Source organism: Antrostomus carolinensis, unplaced genomic scaffold, assembly GCF_000700745.2.
Source record: "Antrostomus carolinensis isolate BGI_N321 unplaced genomic scaffold, ASM70074v2 scaffold12311, whole genome shotgun sequence".
Lineage (NCBI taxonomy): Eukaryota > Metazoa > Chordata > Aves > Caprimulgiformes > Caprimulgidae > Antrostomus > Antrostomus carolinensis.
Window position 1 is genome coordinate 1 of NW_010292030.1, and position 21,409 is coordinate 21,409.

Consider the following 21,409-nt stretch of genomic DNA (forward strand, 5'->3'; position numbering starts at 1 on the left):
CGCTTCCCTCTGGGCGGGCGGCGGCCGTGCGAGGCCGGCCTGTCTGGGCGGCGATAGGAGCGAGGGCAGGTGGGCGAGCCCGGAGGGGGCAGGGGCGCTTCCGTGCCGGTGGGGTGCTTGAAATCCCAAATTCAGCTTTTCTGGAGAACCGCCGGTGTTTGCAGCCGCCTTTCCGAGCCTCAGCGCGCTGCCCCGGGAGCGGCGGGGGGAGGGCGGGGGGGGGGGCCGGGCCCGCCCCCCCAAAAAGGCGGGGAGTCAGTGGCCGAGGGACTAGCCAGGAGCAGAGGCAAGGCCGGGCAGCCTGAGCCGTAGCGTGACAAGTGACAAAAGTCAGCCTAAGCTGTTAAAAACAAAGGCGATTGTATACATCCTCTTCGTAAATTAGCAAGATAAAGTGCAAAAGGCCAGAACGCCAGCCTTGGCTTTCCAACTTAATAATATTAAGAACATACAGAGATTTCTGAGGGGAATGAAGCTGCTGTTCCCGCAGGCGCTCACTTGGGCAGTCGGGCAGCGTGCACTTCGACGGGATTTGCCCTTACCTGACTAGTGCTTCCATGCTGTAGCTCCTGCACATGGATAGGGCAGGAGTGAGCAGAAAGAAGGGGAGTCAGGAAAGAGAACTGAGACTTAAGACACTTGACAGAGACTTAAAAGGGGAAAAAAACCCAACCAAAACCCAACCAACAACAAACCAGTGCATTACGTACACTTGCAGAATGTTCATTGAGTTCCCTCTCTGCTCCTGGCAACAGGAAGAAAAGCAGTGGTAAGCGTGTGCTGAGGGGTGCTGAGGCACGGAAAGGATGCTGCAGGGTAGCTGGAGGTGCTTACTGCATTGACTGTGTAACTATCAGGAACAGCCATGGTTGAGAAAAGTCTTAAAAGGAGACCTGTTTGGTCAGCAGTGGTGGTCAGATGGCACCTCTGTAGGCACTGCGCAGGAGCAAGGGGACAGGGCACTGTGGAGAGGTTCATTAGCTCCATCAGCCAGAGCCCCGCAGCTGGAGTTCCCTGAAAGCTGCACAGGCCCAGAACAGGGACCAGATCACCCTCCCCTAAACCCTGAACGAGTTTCCTGCCTCGGGGCACTACTTTTACAGAGAAGACTGCCATAAACTTAGGGGACAGGTTTGCAGAGCAAGTGGTGCCAGGTGTTCTCAGCATGTTATCTATGACTAAGCTTAAAACCTCCTTACAGATGTCCCCGAGTTGGCTTTGCAGCCTCAGGTTGGTGCACAGAATTTTACTGTGCGCTCTGGGAAGGGGTTGCAGCTTTCATCCAGCTGTGGGCTACCATGGCTGAACAGGTAGCAGTGCACAAGAGACCAAGTACCAAAAGGATACTAAGACACCCACTGTGCAAACACTTTTTTCAGCTAGTTTAATGATTACAACTATTCACTGAACTAAAATAATATATTGCTGTGGGTGCAAAATTTTACAACAATATGGATGTGCTTTTAAGTGGCAAAGTCAGAAAAGACTCCTCACCCCCCAGGAATATGTAAAATAAATCTTAACATATATTAGTGTGCAAAAATAAAAACAAAGGAAGACTCCAAGCAGGTCAGTGACAGTGGAAAATGTGTTTTTATAGGTAATTTAATTACTGAAGCCAAACTCAGCTACATGCTTTTGCTCATAGCATTCCTGTGGGAGAGCTTCAGCAGACTTGAGGGCAAGCATTGACTCCACAGACTCACATCAGGGTTTTCTCTGCTAAAAATCGTATCTGATAGAACTGTGGAAGGTAAAATATGTGGAAGACAAAAAAATGTAAGGGCTAGGTCAGCATTTTCTCCAAGAGGTTAGTTACATACTGCAGCTCATGTAATCTGAAGAATTGTAACACAGCCCAGTATAATGACACATTTATCTAAAAGACAAAGTTTATCTATTTTATGTTTTGTACTTGCTGTAAATTTATTAGTTTTTTTACAGTTGAAAATATAAATACAAGAACATTAAATAAATTTACAAGAAACAGTGCAAAGGCAATTAGCCAAATAGTTAAAGTATTCACAGAAATGCATTCCAGCTACTAGCATTCCAGGATGGTTTTTTACTAACATGCAGTTAAAACCGTGTGGATAAACACAACAAATACTTTAAATTCTCACTTTAAGAAAATACTCAGAGTAGTTTTGGACATAGGTGACTAAAAGAACCCATGTGTTGCATATAGAACCACAAGAAGGTTTGAGTACTGAAGAGGCCGAATTGCTGAACTGCAACAGAGCCCCAGACAGGAGGGATTTAACAGATGCTTTTTGTTGAGAGGAGCATTTCCAGGGCTCCCTACAAAGTCCTCTGGGAAAGCAAAGCCCTTGCTCCCCTCCAGCATGAATCTGCCTCAAAATTTCCCCTTTACAGGGTCTGGCACTCTGCAGCATGACACCAGTTTGCTCTAGCTCTTGCTCCAGAAGCCTCCAACCTTTGCCCAAGAACACGAAGAAAAAAAGCAGTGGCCACAATGGCACACCTGTGTGAGGAAGAAGAGGCACAACCAGGGCTCAGGCTGATTTCTGATCAGGAAGAATCTTCGCAATGCTGTATGGGCTTCCAGCTGCTGTGCATGAAGAGTCAAAACCCAGCTTTTTCAGACAAATATCACATAGAGACATCCTGGGGCCTCAGGATTTGGCTTGCAACCAAGGGCCAAAGTACAAGCAGAAATACTTATTAGAATAGCTCAAGAGCTGCCCCTTAAAAAACAGCCACACAATAAAACAAACAATTTCTCAGCTACTAAATATAGCAGCTAGCATTTATTCTCTGTATTTTTTCTTCAAAAAATAACAATTCTCTACTTTTTTTTAATCATTGCAAATGAGAAATGGCAGTATGTTTGATCTCTGAAACCACCACTCATATTGACCCTGCTGAAATCAATGGCAAAAGCTCCCACTGACTTACTCAAGCCACTAACATAACTTAGTTGTATTTAATAACCTACTGACTACTTTATTTATCAGTCATTCATGGCACTCTACTTTGATGATACCCAGCTTCTATCCCTCTGTGGTGTACTAAGAGGTCGCTAAAGGTTCAAGACCGATAGTGTTTGTATTTACAGTTCTGTATCTAGTGAATATATTTGTTCAGTAAGTGATTTCACTTACAGAACAAATTAACTTCTGTATCATTCTATGTTAAAGTTAATTACCTCAATTAAAGAAAAATGCAAACTTCCAATAAAAGTTAAAACAAAATACCAGGTATTTTTCTATACATAGGAATATTTATATTACAAGAAATAAATATAAAAGTATCATTAAGATGCTTAAAGGCTGATATTCTGCTTATGTACATCACTATAGAATTTGCTACTACAATGTACAAAAAGTTGAAGACAGTGTAGCCAACGGTTTTAAAGGTAACATCGTTTGTACGGACAAGTCTTAACTTCCTACATTTATACAATAGTACTATGCATTATATCCAGATAAACTTAGATGCAATGAAAAAAGTCTAAACAAAACTTTCATTTAAATGTAAAAAACAACCTCAAAAAAACTTCTAATGAAGAATCAAGATGGAAATGTGCCAGCTGTAATTTGACATCCATGATACCTTGTCAAAATAGTTTTTTGTTTTGTTTTTTTTTTTAAATTGTCTTTGTCAATCCATTGCATGGCTGCCTTGGAAGTCCCAGTACCATATATTAAATAAAATCAGTTCTTGGTCTGCTCACATTATGTAAAACTGTGAAAGTAAATCTCTACTTCACACTGTAAAACAATGTGCTGTTTAAAAGGAAATCACATTTTCTCAATAAATGTTAGGCTTCCCCTCTTTGAAGTCCTTCTGAGTGAGATATGGCTTTTTTGGCTGCCTGTATCATCCTTTTCTTGAAATACAAGTTGTTTGCCTGAAAAGTCGTGGAGACACAGATCACCATTCTGTACACTGAAAGAAACACCATTCTTCTCACTGGGAAGATGGCCTGTTGAAACAAAAAAAGTGCATTCCCTATCAGAAAGGTTCAGAATCAAGTCTCCCATGCTTTTGTCAGTCACTGTAGGGAGTTCATGCACTCTCATTTTATCCCTGCAACAATTTCAAAATGTGAATTTTTCTGTACATATTCTGTATATATTTCTTTTCCTGTGTGAAATCAATAAGATACTTGAGATATATTAATATATTTATGCACAATATGATTCCATATTTTAAGCAGTGAAGGTCACAACTCTCAGAATGTAAACTTTGACTTGGAATAAATATCACTAGATAAGATACAAAATAATCTCATTCTAGTTTTGCTTTAACAAGTTAAGTTTAAAAGGTTTCTCAGGTTTGCCATGCATCTGAAACAAGAGAGTGTTTGAGAGAACAAGGATATTTTTTTTTCCTTTGTAAGGCACTCAACTTGCAGTATTTATTTCTGGAGGACAATCAGAATACGGCCTAGGTCCAGTCATGGGTCTAAGCCATATTTAGACTGAGAATCTTACACATTTTCCTGGTTTTTAGCTGAAGCAGAGCTGGGTTTCTTTTTCAGTAGTTAGAGTAGTGCTGCGAAGAAACCCAGCTCTGTTTCAGCTAAAAACCAGGACACACACTGAGGTGAATCTACAATGAACATGTATAATACCACTGCTGATTGCAGCCTGTGAACGAAATGTTCCACAAATGCTCAGTTCACTAGATAGACTCTTCTACCTCTCTGCATCATGTTCTAGAGATAATTTTGGTGACAATGAGGATTTTTTAGTCTATTTGTGCAAATGCTGCTGGTTGGATTTTTTTTTTCTTTGCAAAGAAGTCAAGTTTAAAAGATCTGCAAGGACCCTGATATTGTATGTATCGAACCAGTAGGAGTAGATTATAAGGAATACCCTGATGGGGAAACCAAAACCAGAACTAGTATTTCTTTTGGGAGGGGACCATTTTGTTAAACACTGAGAAATGAGTTCACAAACACAGATGCAGAGCTGTCATTTATCATTTATACCAGAAACAGAACTAATAAAGCCCATAAAAACATCAAAGTTTGCTATTTGTGTTAATATTCACACTTCATGTACAAACATAATCATGATTCAGTACATTTCAGTAAATCCACTGAAAGACACGACAGTGAAGGTAGAAACTGCGGTTTATGGTTTTAGGAGGAGAAAACACTGCTCAGAAACCTCTAGGCAGTGAAACATGACTCTGTTACAGATATCAAAAATCTGATCCTTTCTGGTACGCCTGGATTCAGTCCATCAAATACCTCCAATATCCTGGAGCAGAATCCCGCTTTGCGTCTGTCCTTCCCCCTTTCACTCTCCCACTGCCTCAAGCTTCTGAACCCTTCCAGAAGGGGCAGGGCCACATTGCAGGATGCCCTTCAACTATTTCCTGTTGGGGTCACCAGAGGGAGAAGTATTTGGTGACATCCCTCCCCTGCACTCAGTCCCTCACACAGAAAGGATTCTGTTACTTGAGTGACTGGGCTGGACTGCTCTTCTCTATTCTCCTTGGGCCAGGGCCCCCAAGCACACAGGTTTAGTATTGGTCTAGCCAAACACCTCCTCTAGAAACAAATCCTTCACTTTAAGCAGACTGCCCGTTATCCTACCAATTCAAGCAGATGTCAGCATATCCATTGCATCAAAGTCTCACTGACAAACTTTTCTTTGGAATGAGAGATTGCATTTTTTAAACAAGATGTGAACATGTGTTTCTAGCCAATAAAGGTTACTACCAGTTTGAATATGTAATGCATCTAACTTAAATTAAACATCTCAGGATGGGAGTTTAAAGGAGTGGGTTTGTGGTGATGGCTGTCAAACAAAGATTACAAATACCATGCCGAACTGCTGAGCTAACACTGGACACACAAAACAGAAGCAGTGGTCCAACAGATTATGCAAAATCTCTTAAATATAAAAATAAATATGAATTTAATTATTAATTTAAAAGGCCAAACACTTAAATAGGCACAAATGTAAGCAGTGCAAGATAAGTGGAAGAGCTTTGTTAATTCAAATCGGATAAAGACTGAAATGACAGAAGATAACAGTATTTGCTGATACTGTAATTGTGCATATATAATTGCTTAACCCCCTGCCTGACTACAACTGCTTTATTTTAGAAGAAGTGTTCAAAATAGCTGTGCCCTAATGTTAGGGCAAAATCTGAGAAGAAAATAAGGCTATTATGTGAACAAATTCAGAAAGGTGGCTTCTCTTCCTCAGTGAGGAAATCTGCAGGTTCAGCCATGTGATACCTAATGGTAACTTCCCAGACATCCAAACCTGCAAGAGAAAAACCAAAACCAAGGAAATACTAGAATGCCATTAAAAGATTCACAGAATCACAGAATCGCCTAGATTGGAAAAGACCTTTAAGGTCATCGAGTCCAATTATTAACCTCACACTGACAAGTCCCCAACTAAACCATGTCCCTAAGCACTATGTCTACACGACTCTTTAAATAGTTACACAGTCCCGTAGGCAAGCAAAGCCACAGGCTGTACAGACATCCCAAACTTACCACAGCAAGTCATTCAATCCTGCATCTGGAACAGCATTTCAGGGGAAGTAGTGAGGCCAAAACCATTAAGTGTTTACAGCTCAGTACATTTATGGCACAGGTCTTAATTTCTAGAATGTTTTCTTTTTGGAGCTCACTTTTTAAAATGAAGCACTGCAATGTTATTTTGAAGTTCTAGCTGTGAGAGCAGGGAAATTAGGCACAGCAAATTAGAAGGTCCTATGTTCCTAACATCAGTCAACTACCTTTTGGAGACATTTTCCCAGCTCTTCTGAGATACAACTGCCCCATGTTTGGAAGACTAAGTGTAAGGAATTGCCTCAAAGAGCTTTGCTGGGAGGACCAACTATATCCAAGCCTAAGTTTAGCCTCTTCTTGTGGAAGTCCTTAAGACCATGAAGAATTATTTAGTCAAAGAAACTGTGCAGACAAAGTATCATACAACCCTTTTGATAAGAATGGAGGATGCAGCACAGGGTTCACAGCATTCAAAACATCCAATAAAATAAAAGAGGAGATGAGGTGGGTCACCTGAGACATCTGTGTTCATGAGCGTATAGGAACAAAGTTCTACCAAAGTTCTTTCAGCTGCTTTGTCTGAGAAGCTGTTGGCACAGGACAAAGAGAGTCTCTCTCTCACACTGGAAAGATCTAATTATGTGAATAAACTAGGACAGAACTGGAGCACATCCCACAGAATTGGCATCACTCAATGGTTTAGATCATCAGTTTTGCATCTCATTCTAAAATACTACCCAAATCAACAAAAACTTGTTCCAGAAAGCCACAACAGGACCATTCACTCAGTTGCTACAACAAACAAGTTCAATAAAACATTTCTGCTATTTTTCTTTCTGTTGAGAAAAGCAGCCAAAGTACTTTTGTAGCTGTGTACAAGCATGTCAAATGTTGCAAGGATAGGTGGCATCTTTCATCAGAGCAACTAACATAGCTAGAAAAAAACCCCTACCTAGCTAGAAAAAGCCCCTCCATGCAGGCTTTTGTGCCTGAAAATTTCTCTCGCTTTGGAAGGTATTACTTCTACCTAAAAATATTGCTTTGCTTTGTATATGATGACAGGGAGAGTTACTGGATTCTAGTTCTCAACTGACCTGTTAGATACAAAGTACGTTAATTATTGCATTGTGTGGTATCCAAACAAAGAGGTTTTATAAAGGAAAGACAAAACAAAAGGAACTAATTTTACAAGCTCAATTTGGAAAGCTGTTCAGGGCATGTCCAAATGCCATTTCCTGAAGTGTTGTGGTTCTTTTACAATATGCAGCTAGTACATCCAAGTGGACAGTCACCTATTAAAGAGGCAGCACATATGAATTCCATAGCTTTTACTCTGTACATCTAAGACAACCTCCTCAGATGATTCCATTTATTATCGGCTGTCTTCTGGCAGCATATGCCAGGAAACGAGGACAACATAGCCTCTGTGAGAATGTTCTACAACTTCATACTAAACAATCTAGCTGATGGCATAAGTTCTTAGCCTAAACTCTTCATCAACTGGGAAAAATACCTCAGGCACACAGGAATAATGTCCTGTAAGTTTTGCTCAATTTAGGCCTTTATACATTACAGATTTGTAAGTTATTTTTCTCTTTGAAAAATCAACTGTCTTTACTGAGTGCTCAAATCAGCAGCATGATGTGTGTCCAGCTAGAGTGTGAAAAAATAGATTATGTCCACTGAAGAAATAACTTTTTTTTAGTAAGCACATTTGGTGGAGATTCATATGTAGTTTTCTCAGCAGACAACTAAGCCACATCAATTTGCAAGTGAAATTGATTGGAGTGCTACGTACACCTGTATTTCAACTTCTCAGGAACAGAGCAGAGGGTAACAGTTCAGAGGACAGTACTCTTAGAACAGGAAGGATAGAGAATTTTAGTTCTGAAAAATTGTTTCCTGCAACAAAGATATATTTCTGTTAGGCAAAAACATGCTTAAAAACCCCACAGGGGAAATAAAGAGCTATAGAGAAATTCAGTTTCAATACTTACTGTAGCCAACAGTGAGGCAGCCGTCACAGTAGTGCTGTCTTCACTGAGGTGATTTTGTAAGTTAGTCTCAAATTTCTCTTACTTTTCCTCTCATACACAGCTTCTATGTGAGCATTCCATTAATGTTTTTCCTCATATTACCTCCTACATGATTTCTTTCATACTTTGAAGCCATATTATTATCCTATATTTCTTTCATCTTCAGGCAATGTTTGTTTTAATAAGGTTTAAAATATGAACCACTTTAAAACATGCTTGACTTCATATATCCAGGTGACAAGAAAAGTGTTAACAGCAGCTTCTGGTAACTAATTGCTGTAATAACAAATATTACCTACTATTTGATATATAAATCAGGAGTTCCCACTGAGGAAGAAAAATGGATATTTTAAAACTTTGTCTATAGTTCACTAAAACAGATATGTGGTATTATTTGTGAAGACATCCTGAAATGTTCTGACCCTATACTTACGAATAATTTTGTCAGTACTTCACTTCACATTAGCATGAAAGAGCATAGCACTCTGTTTTAAGACAAGAAGTAAGACAGTTTGAGAAATACTATTTTGCCTGATACATACCATTTCCATTCACATGGACTGAATAATCATTATTCATTAGCAGTGTTGTAGAGTTAGTGGAGTTACTGTTGGACTGTAAGGAATTGGAAGAACTGGATACTCCTTGATTTACAGTCTGCTTCTTTAAACCATTAGTAGCTGTTCTACTCCAATCTATAATAGAAACATGTTACAGAAAAAAGCACAACTCATATAAGCAATATATAAAAATATAGTTAATAATGCAACTGAATTAAAATAAAAACAAGGCTTTACCCAACTCTCCTCACAGTATTCTAGACAGAATGATATTCTCCTAAGAATTCAATGATTCTTGTTGTTTAAAATTATTTAAAACTAGTTCCTTTTTTTCTTGTCCCTTTTTTTAATACAAGCAGCCAACTGTCATAAGTTTTCCGACTGCAGACCAGATCAGAAAAATAACTAAAGTACAGTTATGAGAATTCAACTACTGAATAACATGATAATGTTAAATCATTTATAGTTTTTTTGGTTTAAGCTATGCTGCTTCTTGTTTTTGTGGAAAAAAACTACAGCTGACTCAGAAGCTGCAACAAATCTTACAGTTTCTAACTGATCAAAAGTCTTCTGCAAAGACATGCCTTTATACTGCAGTGGAAGAGGTAACTGCAGTTAACAGCTTAATGCAACAGCATGTAAGTACTGCATCAACTACCACCTTTAAAGAGTATAATTTTGGAGGTTTATTATACCTTGGATAATAAATTAGAACTGCACCTACAGCAACAAGATTTATTGACATTTTTTTTTAAAGTATCACAAAATACTAGAGACTTAACAGCGAGTATAAGTATTCAGAAATTAAAAAAAAAGAAATATTCATATTTACCAGAGTTTTCAGCCAGCCTGAATTTCCCACAACAGAGATATCTTCTCCACTGTTTACGGACATTCTCCTTTGTTACACAATAGAAGATAAAAATGAAGAACCCTGCAAAGCAATAATGTCAGAGAATGTTGTGAAATTGACTTTTACTACTTCTTAATGAACAATGTTTTGGTTTTCTTTCATTACTTTTAAATCTCAAATCAAAAGTAATGACACCTTTCTCTGATGATAAAATTTACAACTCTGAACACTGAACAGTACTTTCCCCTTACACAGATGAGAAGAATCATACACACAAATGCAAGGAAAAACAAAACAAAACAAAACAAATCCGCAAAGTGCATAAAATTTCCTGCTATCAAATAAGAAGGGAAAAATTTTGTGTATCCTGAAATGTACATATAGCTTTTGGAAAAGAATTCAAAGCAATGCCAAACAGAGGGTATGACATGACACTGTCGGGCTACGCAGCTGTTAGCACATGGTGTGTCATTATCCCCTCAACCCCTCAAGTTACCAAAGAGTAAAGTAATCAAAAATCAAGACAGCAAATAGAGGAGGGATATATACATTGAATTGCAATTTTAATTCCTTTAGTCTCTCTGGGAGATCATCCAACCAGTCAACTAAAGTGCCATTTAAGCAGAAGATTGGATCCAAATTCAGTAGGGCAATTCAGGTATACTTAGGTATCTGTAGGCACCTATGGTACCTCCTATTTATATGAAAGCTTTTGCAGCCTCTGAAACTCTGCTTTTGGGTAAGTCCAGCAGCATCCTGGCCTTTGCAAAGCTGCGTGCCTTCATATCTACTTTCTGTATGTTCTTGAGTACTAAAGGCCATGCTTAAGAGTTAGACCATTAACCTTTAGATGTTGCAACCCTGCCTGTCTGAATGGCCCTCTATTGAATGTCACACCTCACCCCTAAGGCTTAGGGGTTAAGTGGTGTCTGGTTTGCATATGTTTTTAAAATGGTAATATTTATAGATATAAATGTATAATACCTATAAATATATAAATATGCTATACCTATAAATAGTAGCTAGCTTTCCTGTACCTTACTGTAACACAACTGTAACTTAAGATGACAGTAAAGCAGTATCATCTCTAATTAACATGTTAAAGCACATACCAAAATTACATCTGTATTGCTGAATCACGAAAATGCCATTTGCAAGTTATTTTGTTCATTATATTGTACGCAATGTGCTATTAGATGAAGGATAAACTTACCTTGCAAAGTGTTGAAAATGGTAAAGAGGTAAGTAAATACCTCATTTACTGTGAAGAAAGCAAATCCCCAAGTAATTCCCAACAAGAACGTGAGGCCTGCAACACTCCTAACGTCTTGAATACTTGTTTTTCTTTGAGCTCCAAGTTGTTTTTTCTTTTTGATGCGACAGAGCTGGATCAGCACAACAATGAACATGCTGATATTGATCAGGAATATCAGGCAAAAGTATCCCACAGCAGTAATATAGAAGACAGTTCTATTTTTAATCCAGCAGCTAGAACACAAGAACAGTCTGTCAACCATTATCAGAAACAGAAATTAGGTAAAGTAAACGTGAGATAAAGGTGTAGTTTGTTGCACATGCAAATCATTTTTGCCTCTTTAGTAGGAAGTATTCTTTTGGCCAAAGGGTAAGAGCTTTCATAGAGGTAATAACCACAAAACACATGACATACTGTAAAGCTATACCTTTTCAAAGCTCTCCCATTGCTTCTTTCCCTTCCCCACCTTTCCTTTAAAGAAAAGCAATTTCATAGGACCTCCCTCCCACCCACGCCCCAAAAAGCACCTGCTTTTAACTCACAATTCATCAGGTCTGTTTATGGAAACCTTTCCAGTGGTTATAAGTCCATAATTATCTGGTGATACTGCCAATACAATGGACACAACTACTGCAGGTAACCCTGAAAGATTATGAGCAAACATGTAAGTGAAAATCATTACAAAGACAGTATTATGAGGACTTGAAATTATTGTATTTTTCTGTGTAATCTACAACTTGTTTCTGAAATTCGACTGTTGAGTTCTGTTGACTACTACCTGTCTGAAAGAATCTAAAAACTGGAGCATTCAAACTGTTCAGGAGCATAAGTTGCAAAGAATCAGGAGTTCTCCAAAAGCTAGCTCCAAAACTTTCTGAATAAGACAACAAATACCATTGCTCGTCAAACTGATTTAAAACATCAAATACAGGATACTCGATTTTCTTTCTTACATCTCGTTTAAGAAAACAATTCTATTGATTCTAGTGCCTTCACTCATGTTTACTCAAGTGGCCAGAGGGGATAATCAGGTCCAGAATCTCGTCATCCTTTAATGCAATTAGAACTATTTTGCTGCTTTTCATCAGCAACAGTGCTATACCAGAAATTAAATATATATATCTGGATTGGCATTTATTTTCAAAACACAACTGACACCATCCCTCCGGTAAATGGAAATGGAAGCATGCACATTCAAAATTGGTTCTGTTGTACTTGCACAAGGAAAATTCATTATCAATTTGCATTGCAGCAGCCTCAGTTCTGCAGTTAGAGGGGAGTTCCCTACTTCATAAAGGTGGAATATATAGGATCAAGTTAACTGAAAATGAATACCTGGTCACTGCAAGGTCATAACATTTAATGACTGCTTCTTTTTCCATTCTGAACTGTGTCACATTCACTGAAATACTTGATAAGATTTGATTTATCTATTTAGCATCCAAAAAAAAAAAAAAAATTATACATACCCCAACCAACAATGCAAAATTTCAGAATGTATTTCCGTACATAGGTATTAAAGACTTTCACAAGGGCCAGATACATGTGGAAAGCTTCTAGGCCCATCCAGGTGAAGGAAACCAAAAGGAAATAGTGAAGAAATACTGCAACTGCAATGCACAGGCCTCGTGTATCATACAGTGCAATCCATGAATCAAGGAGGAAAATTAAGTTGAGTAGAAGTAACGCAGCACACAGCTGAATAAGGATTTTGGAAGGGTAGTCTCTCCGGATTTTCCTAAAAAAAGCAAATTAGTGAGATTACATCAATTGTGCATGGATTCCTGGCTTATTTCCTCTCTTGTAGTCCTTAGTGCACAAATGCTATGAAAAAAATTATGTATATACTTTCATTCATACATAATGCTTCATATATTGCATTTATACATGGAGAGAGTAATTTACAAAAGATTTCCAAATTAATGGTCTGTATGAATAAAGTTGGCTATAATAAGGTTAAAAAACACAAACAATAACTGGGACTCTTGGAGTTTAGTACCATGATTATTATTTTTTACACCTTATGTTGGACTTTTCCTTGTTACAGTACTTCCAAAAACCAGAATGTGACTGTCCTTTATTGCTGAACTAGATTAGGCTTTTGAATGAGCTTCTAAAGCCTTAATAGAGACGTTAGACCTTGATGACAGGATGATGAGAGAATAAACATGCTCTGAGTAACTTAGAGCAGGATTTCCAAAACATAGTATGGAGAATTCAATAGTTAAGGCTCAAACATAAAAAGTTCCGACAAACAACAAAGAATACAAATGTGTTTAAAAATGCTATCATTCTGCACCACTCTTGTTATACTGTATCTTAAACACATTCCTTCACACTTCTATTATGATAATCCATTATAAAATATTTAAGAGTGCTACTTCTTCACTTCTTACTGCATAGAATTTCATGATTAATTCATTTGTCCACAAGATTAACACTCCTGAAGACTGAATCAACACGTTCCTTGTACACTGGACAAATTTGTGCATTATGAATGGAGACAGAATCCGTAACTATTGGAAAGGATTCTGCAGTGAAGGCTACAAGCAATCACAATTGAAAAATAATGGGAGCTTAGCTGAACAGGTACTTACTCAAAGGCTATGTAGGTCACAAGAGTAATAGAAAGAAAAATTGCAGAGAGGCCACAGCCTATATAGGATATAAAAGTCAGTACCAGTTCTTGTGTGGGATTCAAAGGAGTATTTCCATACAAGTTCTAAAACGGAAACAGAAGTTAATTTCAGAGAACATGTTTACTAAGTGGAAAAAGATCAAAAAACCCCCAAATGCACCTTTCCCTCTGCAATTAAAAAAAAAAAAAAAGAAACAGTTCTTTTCATCGTGGATCTTATAAAAGGTTAACTGAAAAACAGAAAAACCAATCTAGGCCTGCGAGGAGCAGGGAGATGACTTGATCCTTATGCATCCCTTCCAACTTGAGATATTCTATGAGTCATTGTGAAATCCCATTTGATTAAAAACTTGTTTAAAATTTGATTTTTCTTAATTTTTATTTTGTACAATATAAACAATTGCCTGAATGTAAACGTGGCAGTTTAATAAACACTTAAGGATTTTTTCACTCTGATAGAACTCATGGGCTCCCATTCAACAAGCAGCTTAAACACATGACTAATTGTATGGCTATAAGCTATGTACTAACACTGAAGTGAATAGAACGTGAGTAGTATTTCAAAGGTGGTACATGCTTACTGAATACTCACTTGCTTAAGATAACACATGCTTAAATGTGTTCTTGAATCAGGGTAAGATTGCATAATTTTTTAAATAATTACCATCAAAACTGCAAAGCTTGTGAGGTGGTTGCATGAACAGACTGTTTCATTTACTCTACTTTCTTTAACTGTGCAACCTTCGTATGACCAGCCTCCATGTCCATCTGTTAAAGAAAACAGCTTTGTTATTCATACAGCCGTTATTTATATTAACATGAGTTAACATAGCTAAAATAGCATGTTATCTTGGGTGATATCAAGTACTTACCATTTTTATTAAAGTCCCAAAAAACACATCTAACTGTTGCATTATCCTGTTTAGAAGGTTAAAAAAAAAAGTTTTACTAAACTGTGAGTTTACAATCAAGTAATTTATGAATTATCTACAAAAGGCAGGCAAGAATAAATACTGTATACAGCAAATATACCTGTTTTACATGAATGCACAAAATGGATTAATATTGTAATATGCATGTGAAAATATGCTGACCAAATTTGAAGTCACCATACAGGAATAGCTTTCACACTTTTGCTAAGATTCTGCTCTTAGTAGAACCTTAAGAATGCTCTTTCACTGTCTTCCCACACTATACAAATTAATTAGATTTCTCATCCTTCCTGATTTTCTAAGTATCAAGAAAATGGCCACACAGAAAAGAAAAAACTTTTTCATTTGGAAACATCTGATTACGTTATATTACCATGATGTTAAAGTTTTACATATAGATTTCCACCCCACATATGAAAATCCTAAAAAAAAGTAGCAGTAATACACTATACTGCAATGAATACTCATATTTCTACAGTTATATCTCAAAACTCAGTTAATAAATACAAGTAAAGACTACACTAAGCCAGCTCTTGAAAAAAGCTTCAGGTACATTAGTAGAATCACTACATTTTTTCAGTTTATAGTATTTTAGTGTTTTAAACTCTTTTAAGATATTGGATAAAAGATTTTAATCCTTGATCAGTTAGGAAAGAGATGCTGTACATGAGCCCTAATACTTCCAGATGACACAGTCCTGTGTTTCAGTTTTAGGAACAGCATTTCCCCTAAGAAAAAAGACTTCTGTTGCTCTCTGGCCATGCAGCACCTAAAAAATGTCATGACTGCAGAATCTCTGTAGCAAACCCCACTGTCAGGCTTTTGTCTAAGAGTTTTTATTCATTGAAGAATAAAACAGAAGAGTAGGTAGGAAGGATAAAAACTGTATGGATAAGTGATAGAGCAAAATTACCTGAAACCGTTTGAGAACAAAAATTTATATCTTTATAAATAAGCAAAGATTTTGAATGTCCAGATGGAGATGAAATGTCCACACTAGTTAAGCAGAACCAACCAATCTGTATTCTTAGTACAGTATTCCTTCTACAAAAACTCCAACGGAGGCAACAAAACTGTAGTTTAAGCCTGCCAAAATATAAGTCATACCTGATTAGGTTTGATATTCTGTAAAGTGACAGTAACATTCGCCTTCAAGTTGCTAATTGTGAGGTTAGCAACACTCGATGATATAACATTGCTGATTAAAGATGCATTCTTCAGGGACAGATCCTGCAACGACAGAAAAGAATCAGATTTTAAAATCTTAAAGGAATCATAGAATCATCATAGACTCATAGAATGGTTTGAATTGGAAGGGACCTTTCAAGATCATCTAGTCCAACCCCCAATAGTAGAGTACATCAGGAAACAACAGCAGAGTGCAGCACCTACAAGTTCAGTTATTATGTCAAGTGAGCACTGCACAAAAACAATTACCTTATAAATCAGGAAGTTTTGAAATGTGTTTTGTGGGAAAAATGCCCATTCATATTTTATTTTGCTCTAGGTTGAGTTTAAAACTCTTATAAATAGAGGAGCAAAAAGATACCTGGAACACAGCGGTCTTTTTAAAGAAGTTGAATATAATTCTAGAAGCCAAGTCCAACTCTTCAGGGGGTAAATTTGTCAGCAATGACGAGGGAAGTGTAATTGATCCGAGATTATTTAAATCATTAATTGCATTAACACCTAGAGAGATCTGAAAAATAAATGCAAAGATCGTGCTTCATTTCAGTCACTAAAGAAAAATTAAATTAGTACTTATTTTCAGTTTGGAACTTTGAAATACATACTCAAATGTTAACATTTCTTATCATTTTCAGTATCACAGAACAGTTCCAGTACTTATGGCTCATGCTACATTAAGCTATTTCCTTCTCTGAGCGGACAGAATGTGACAAAATTTGTCCAGAACTTTCCATTTCTCCTTGCTTAAGCCTCCAAGGCTGGTATTGTCCAAATTATCATTTCCTCAACCAGGAGGGAGGTTTTGAGTGAGAAAAAGTAGATCCAAACTTCCTAAGCACTTCTTTCTTGGCAAGACCAACTAGTCATGAGTGATGAACGTATGAATGTCTTTATCCAAGCAGCATAATAGTTCTTTCTGGGAACCCTCTGCAATTAATCTCCTTCTAACAGATGAAGCCATCTGGCAGCACTCCTTGGCAAATTTCAGCACTGTCAGGATGGGTGATTAAGTGACTCATGATTCAGGGTTTTTGAGGCAAAGTTATACCACCAAGCACTCTGTCCATTCCAGTGTTCTGGCTGTACCCTCTCTAACAGCTTATTAGTTGAATGCCAGTTTCTGCTAAGTCTCTTGCTTATTTCCACTTATTTACACAATAGAAAATGAAAGGAAAAAATAAGGAGGGCTTCAAAAACAAAGTATTTTTTCTCTGAAGCTAACAGGAACAAAAGATTCTGAAACTGTGACACAAACAGAACAAACTCATGTTACATATAAATATAAAACCATAAATATTTAAAATTAAATGTTTGAGAATTTGTAAGTATTTAGATTTATCAGTGTTTAACCTGAAGATCAGCTGCGTCCTGGACAGCAAAAGACATTTGGTTGGAGCGGATGCTATTGGTTTTGACAACTGCCAGAGCCAAAGAAGGGGAGGCAAAATCAGCAGACGTTGCTGAAAAGTTCAGTTTTAAGCCAATATAATCCACCAGTTTTATAATTCTGTTAAGAAAAAGAGAGACTTAGTATTACCAAGCACATACACCCAAAATTCTCAGGCAAGTTGTGGTTATGGAGCAGCGATCCAAGCACAGGGTAAAATACAGCTAACTCTGCTCACGTATTGTGGTGTCAACACAAAAAACCCACACTGTTTTCCGTGGCATTATATTATAGTAGAGCTGGTAACACTAGAACGGTACTCCTTCCATTTTGTATAAGTACATTAAAGAACAAGAAATATTCTTTTGGATTATGATTATGAAAAAATGAAACTTGCTGAAGCCAATTTATCAAGACAGTCAATACAACATGCCATTAATCTATTGCCTGAATGACTTACCTGTTAGAAATTCGGGGTGGTAATGGCTGAGAAGCAGTCAGGACTTTGCTAACCTCACTAACCATCCTTTCTACGTCTTCTGGCTCTACTTTTCCAGCTGCTAAATCATTTTCTATTTTGGACACGATTGTCTCGGCTGTGGTGACATTAATGGTGGTATATACAGAAGTTGTGTATGTGGTAGCTGATAGTATCTTCCCTGTGGCAAAAGAGAAGTTGTGTATTTATTTAAACATGGTGTTCAACAAATGAAGTAAGCTTTGAGAAGCAGAAAAATTAAGCACTTCTCTTGACCAACAAACCTTATCACAACTTGTAAGGTCTTTCAACATGTTATGCAAGATAGAATCCCTTTTTCTCCCTATCAGCTGTTTTGCAGATAGCAATACTTTAGATCTTATTAAAACATAAAGCAAGGTTTCAAATGACCAGCATTAATTCCACTTTTTATTGATTACAAAATTCCTCCCATCAGACCATCAGTGTTGTTAAATAATCTATAATCTATTATTTTGGATTTTTTGCCATTAGATGCCTGAAAGTACAATAAAATCAAGATAAGATCAGCAATTTGAAAAGAAGCTTGTAAAGATGCATACAATCTTCAAAAGAAAATACATAGCCACTAATAATCTTCATAACCAATAACAATTATTTTAAGGAAGATCCAACACTGATTTGCAATATTGATTTGTAAAAAAAAATAGCTAGCTGGATCTGTGACTTAATTTTTTCTGCCAAAGGTACCTGTTGGGAACTTAGCACAGGACCTATCACAGTTACCAACCAATTTGTAGGGTGAGGTATCACTCGTCATGGCCAAAGGCATCAGAATGTGTTTTAAAATAAGCATACACCTTGTGAGAGTTGTCTCACAGTAATTGGAAGGTCACAGCTCAGATATATAATCTTGTTTAATAAAATTTTAAAGCAAATTCAGTATATGGCATTCAAATTAAAAAAAACAACCAACCAAAAACTTAATAATTTTATTTGTCATATTTACCTGTGCTCCCATTAGACAGGCTACTGTGGTCATCAGCAGTAGAATGAAGATGAGAAGCTGAGACAGAATGGTTGATAGGACTAACAGTAGGGGTCAAAGTTATTGTGAAAGGAGTAAGGGGAAGAATAGGTGCTGTAGTAACATTTGTGTTACCAGAAATAGGTTGGATCGAATCTGTAGTAGGATGCATTTGTGCAACAGATTTGGTGGTAGTCTCAAAGGGAGGAATTGCTACTGGAGCTTTGTGGGGAAGCTCAGAAGAGGAAACTGCAGAATGGTTAGTGAAACCTACAGAAGGAGAAATTACTGTAATAGGCTTGCTAAGATATACAGCATCAGATTTAACTGAGAAAGTAGCATTAGTGACAGATTTTGTTGCAGGTGCTGAAATAGTGACAGATTTATTAGAAGCTATGGAAGGAAAAGTTGTTATGGAAGGTTGAGCAAGAGACTTGGAAGAGGAAAGTGTAGTGGTAACACTGGTGGACAACACAGAAGTTTCAGTACTAGATGTGGCAGAAGTTTCAGAGAGAAGATTTGTAGTGGGAGATGTGGAGAGACTTTCAGAGAAAGAAATTTCTGTGAATGGTGGGATCAGTGGTCTAATTGTGGGGCTTTGTTTGGTAGAAAGCATAGTGGGGGAAATAGAAGTATTAGATTTGGGGGAAGTCTTTTTCGGGAGAGGAGAATGAAGGGAAGGAACCCATATAGAATGAGGTGGCACTTGTATAGTACTGTAAAAAAAAAAAAAAAAGGCACAGAAATGCATGTTAAATGTAACATTGTTTATATTTTAAAGAAAACAAATTATAATAGAGGAATATCTACAAATGATATGGACATACTACTAAGAACATATATTTTTAAATCAATCATAGAATCAGTTTGGTGTTTCATGGTCTAGTAACAAATATGAATTCCATAGCATTTTAAGGGTTCTTACATTCTATTTTGTTTTAGCTGTTAACTAGCAAGCCAATAAATACTGCTGCCTTTGCTGCCTAGTCTGGAGGTAACTTGATGCTAAACACAAAAGCTATCTGCATCAGGGGAAAGAAAAGAAAAGGAAAGGGAAGAGAAGGGAAGGGAGGGGAAGAGGGAGTAATAGGGAGGGAACTATATAGGAAAATGCCTGTCAAGTCGTTCCTGTGGAGTCCTTCCTGGCTATTACACTGCAACACGGCAGTTGACTCTATTAATGCATTAGGAAATTTAGGAAATAAGCAAGTCAAATTTTGCATTTACACTTACTACATTTGTAATTCTTCAGCAGTCAAGGAACAATACTTCAGTGATGAACAGCAGCATCTTTCTGAGATGACAAAGAAGCATTAATGTAGTTTATCCCGAAGCATAAAAATTGCTAATACTGCTAAGTAGGATATTCAAATAAACAAGTTTTATGTTTTTTAAACAATAGTGCATATTGCATAACTGATTTTGAGGTTTTCTGAAATGAGATTTGCAAAACACATCTTGACCAGTTAGAATACTGCAACACACCTAGATTTTTGCTCAGTGCCTGACAAGTACAGATTTCTCTTTTTGTTATTGTAAACAAACAAAAATACAAAGGTACATCTTTTGAAACAGAGACCAATGTATAAGTCACCACTCCACACTATCACAGTATCACTAAGAAAGCTTGGCTACTTTATAAACTTCTCAATTCAGATCTCATTTCAATTCAGTAATACATTTATGTTCTCAAGTAATTTATATCTAAGCCTTTTAAAGCCTGCTTTATTAATTTATACAGCAATTTTATACCAGAGTTTTTTGAAACATATTTCTGTCTTCCCCTCTCCACCCAAAAATCAGAAGGCTGCATGTCTGATGTATTTATATTGTTCAACAGAAAATATTTTTATCTAAAAATAAGTAATAATCTTTTATCCATGTGGAGGTCAGGTGTAAAGACAGGAAATTTAATCTGAAAGGGTAACTGTGATGAGACTGTGTTTAAAGCGTAACTTACCAAGTTGGCTTATTTCTGCTTTGTCTTTTAAACTGCTTATATTCTGTCTCTCAGCCAGCTTCATTATGAAATTGCACTGTATACTATAATGAGAAGAAAAAGCTTTAGATTCAAGAAACAAATTTTCCTTGTCTTTACAACACATGAAACTAACATCAAATGCTAAATGAAAGCACATTAGCACAAATGCTAAGTGTGAAAATGCATTTTTCCTAGGCTCTTTCAGATTTGGGGATATTTTAATGCACATAAAACACTATGCCAGGCTAAACAGAAGCGTAATACATCATAATTGGCAGCTTATTTTCTCTTTTCTCTACAGGCACTGTCGATTCTTAAAGGAGGTCCTCCCTAATTAATGTTAGCCATTACAAAGTTGATAATTTTGTAAAGATAATAATGTAATCTCCACTGTTACTGTAAAGAAACTCCAGAAAGGAACTAGCAAGTGTCCTATGTGCTTATGTCAGTGTATATGAAATCTCCATCACGTGGGGAAAGCCAGTGTTCTCTCCCTTAAGTGAAGTGACCCACTTAAGCATGTAACTACACATTTACAATTACGGTTTGGTGACTTGAAACCCTGCTAAACTAGCAAACCTACAGCA

At 37.2% G+C, this 21,409-nt stretch overlaps 1 protein-coding gene across 1 annotated transcript in view; it reads right to left on the minus strand.

Moving 5' to 3' along the window:
* Positions 1 to 3,515: 3,515 nt before the first annotated feature.
* Positions 3,516 to 21,409, minus strand: part of ADGRG2 (adhesion G protein-coupled receptor G2) — a 44,749-nt gene continuing 26,855 nt past the window's right edge. Inside the window, exons 13-28 of the mRNA XM_010176805.1 lie at positions 20,802 to 20,884; positions 20,075 to 20,135; positions 18,824 to 19,557; positions 17,818 to 18,016; positions 17,321 to 17,477; positions 16,332 to 16,481; positions 15,890 to 16,012; positions 14,723 to 14,768; positions 14,515 to 14,618; positions 13,810 to 13,934; positions 12,682 to 12,950; positions 11,755 to 11,854; positions 11,171 to 11,445; positions 9,937 to 10,038; positions 9,087 to 9,239; positions 3,516 to 3,949 (exon numbers count right to left, since the gene is read on the minus strand). Coding sequence (XP_010175107.1) covers positions 3,765 to 3,949; positions 9,087 to 9,239; positions 9,937 to 10,038; positions 11,171 to 11,445; positions 11,755 to 11,854; positions 12,682 to 12,950; positions 13,810 to 13,934; positions 14,515 to 14,618; positions 14,723 to 14,768; positions 15,890 to 16,012; positions 16,332 to 16,481; positions 17,321 to 17,477; positions 17,818 to 18,016; positions 18,824 to 19,557; positions 20,075 to 20,135; positions 20,802 to 20,884 — 2,866 coding nt within the window. The 3' untranslated portion in view covers positions 3,516 to 3,764. The remainder of the gene's footprint in view (positions 3,950 to 9,086; positions 9,240 to 9,936; positions 10,039 to 11,170; positions 11,446 to 11,754; positions 11,855 to 12,681; positions 12,951 to 13,809; positions 13,935 to 14,514; positions 14,619 to 14,722; positions 14,769 to 15,889; positions 16,013 to 16,331; positions 16,482 to 17,320; positions 17,478 to 17,817; positions 18,017 to 18,823; positions 19,558 to 20,074; positions 20,136 to 20,801; positions 20,885 to 21,409) is intronic.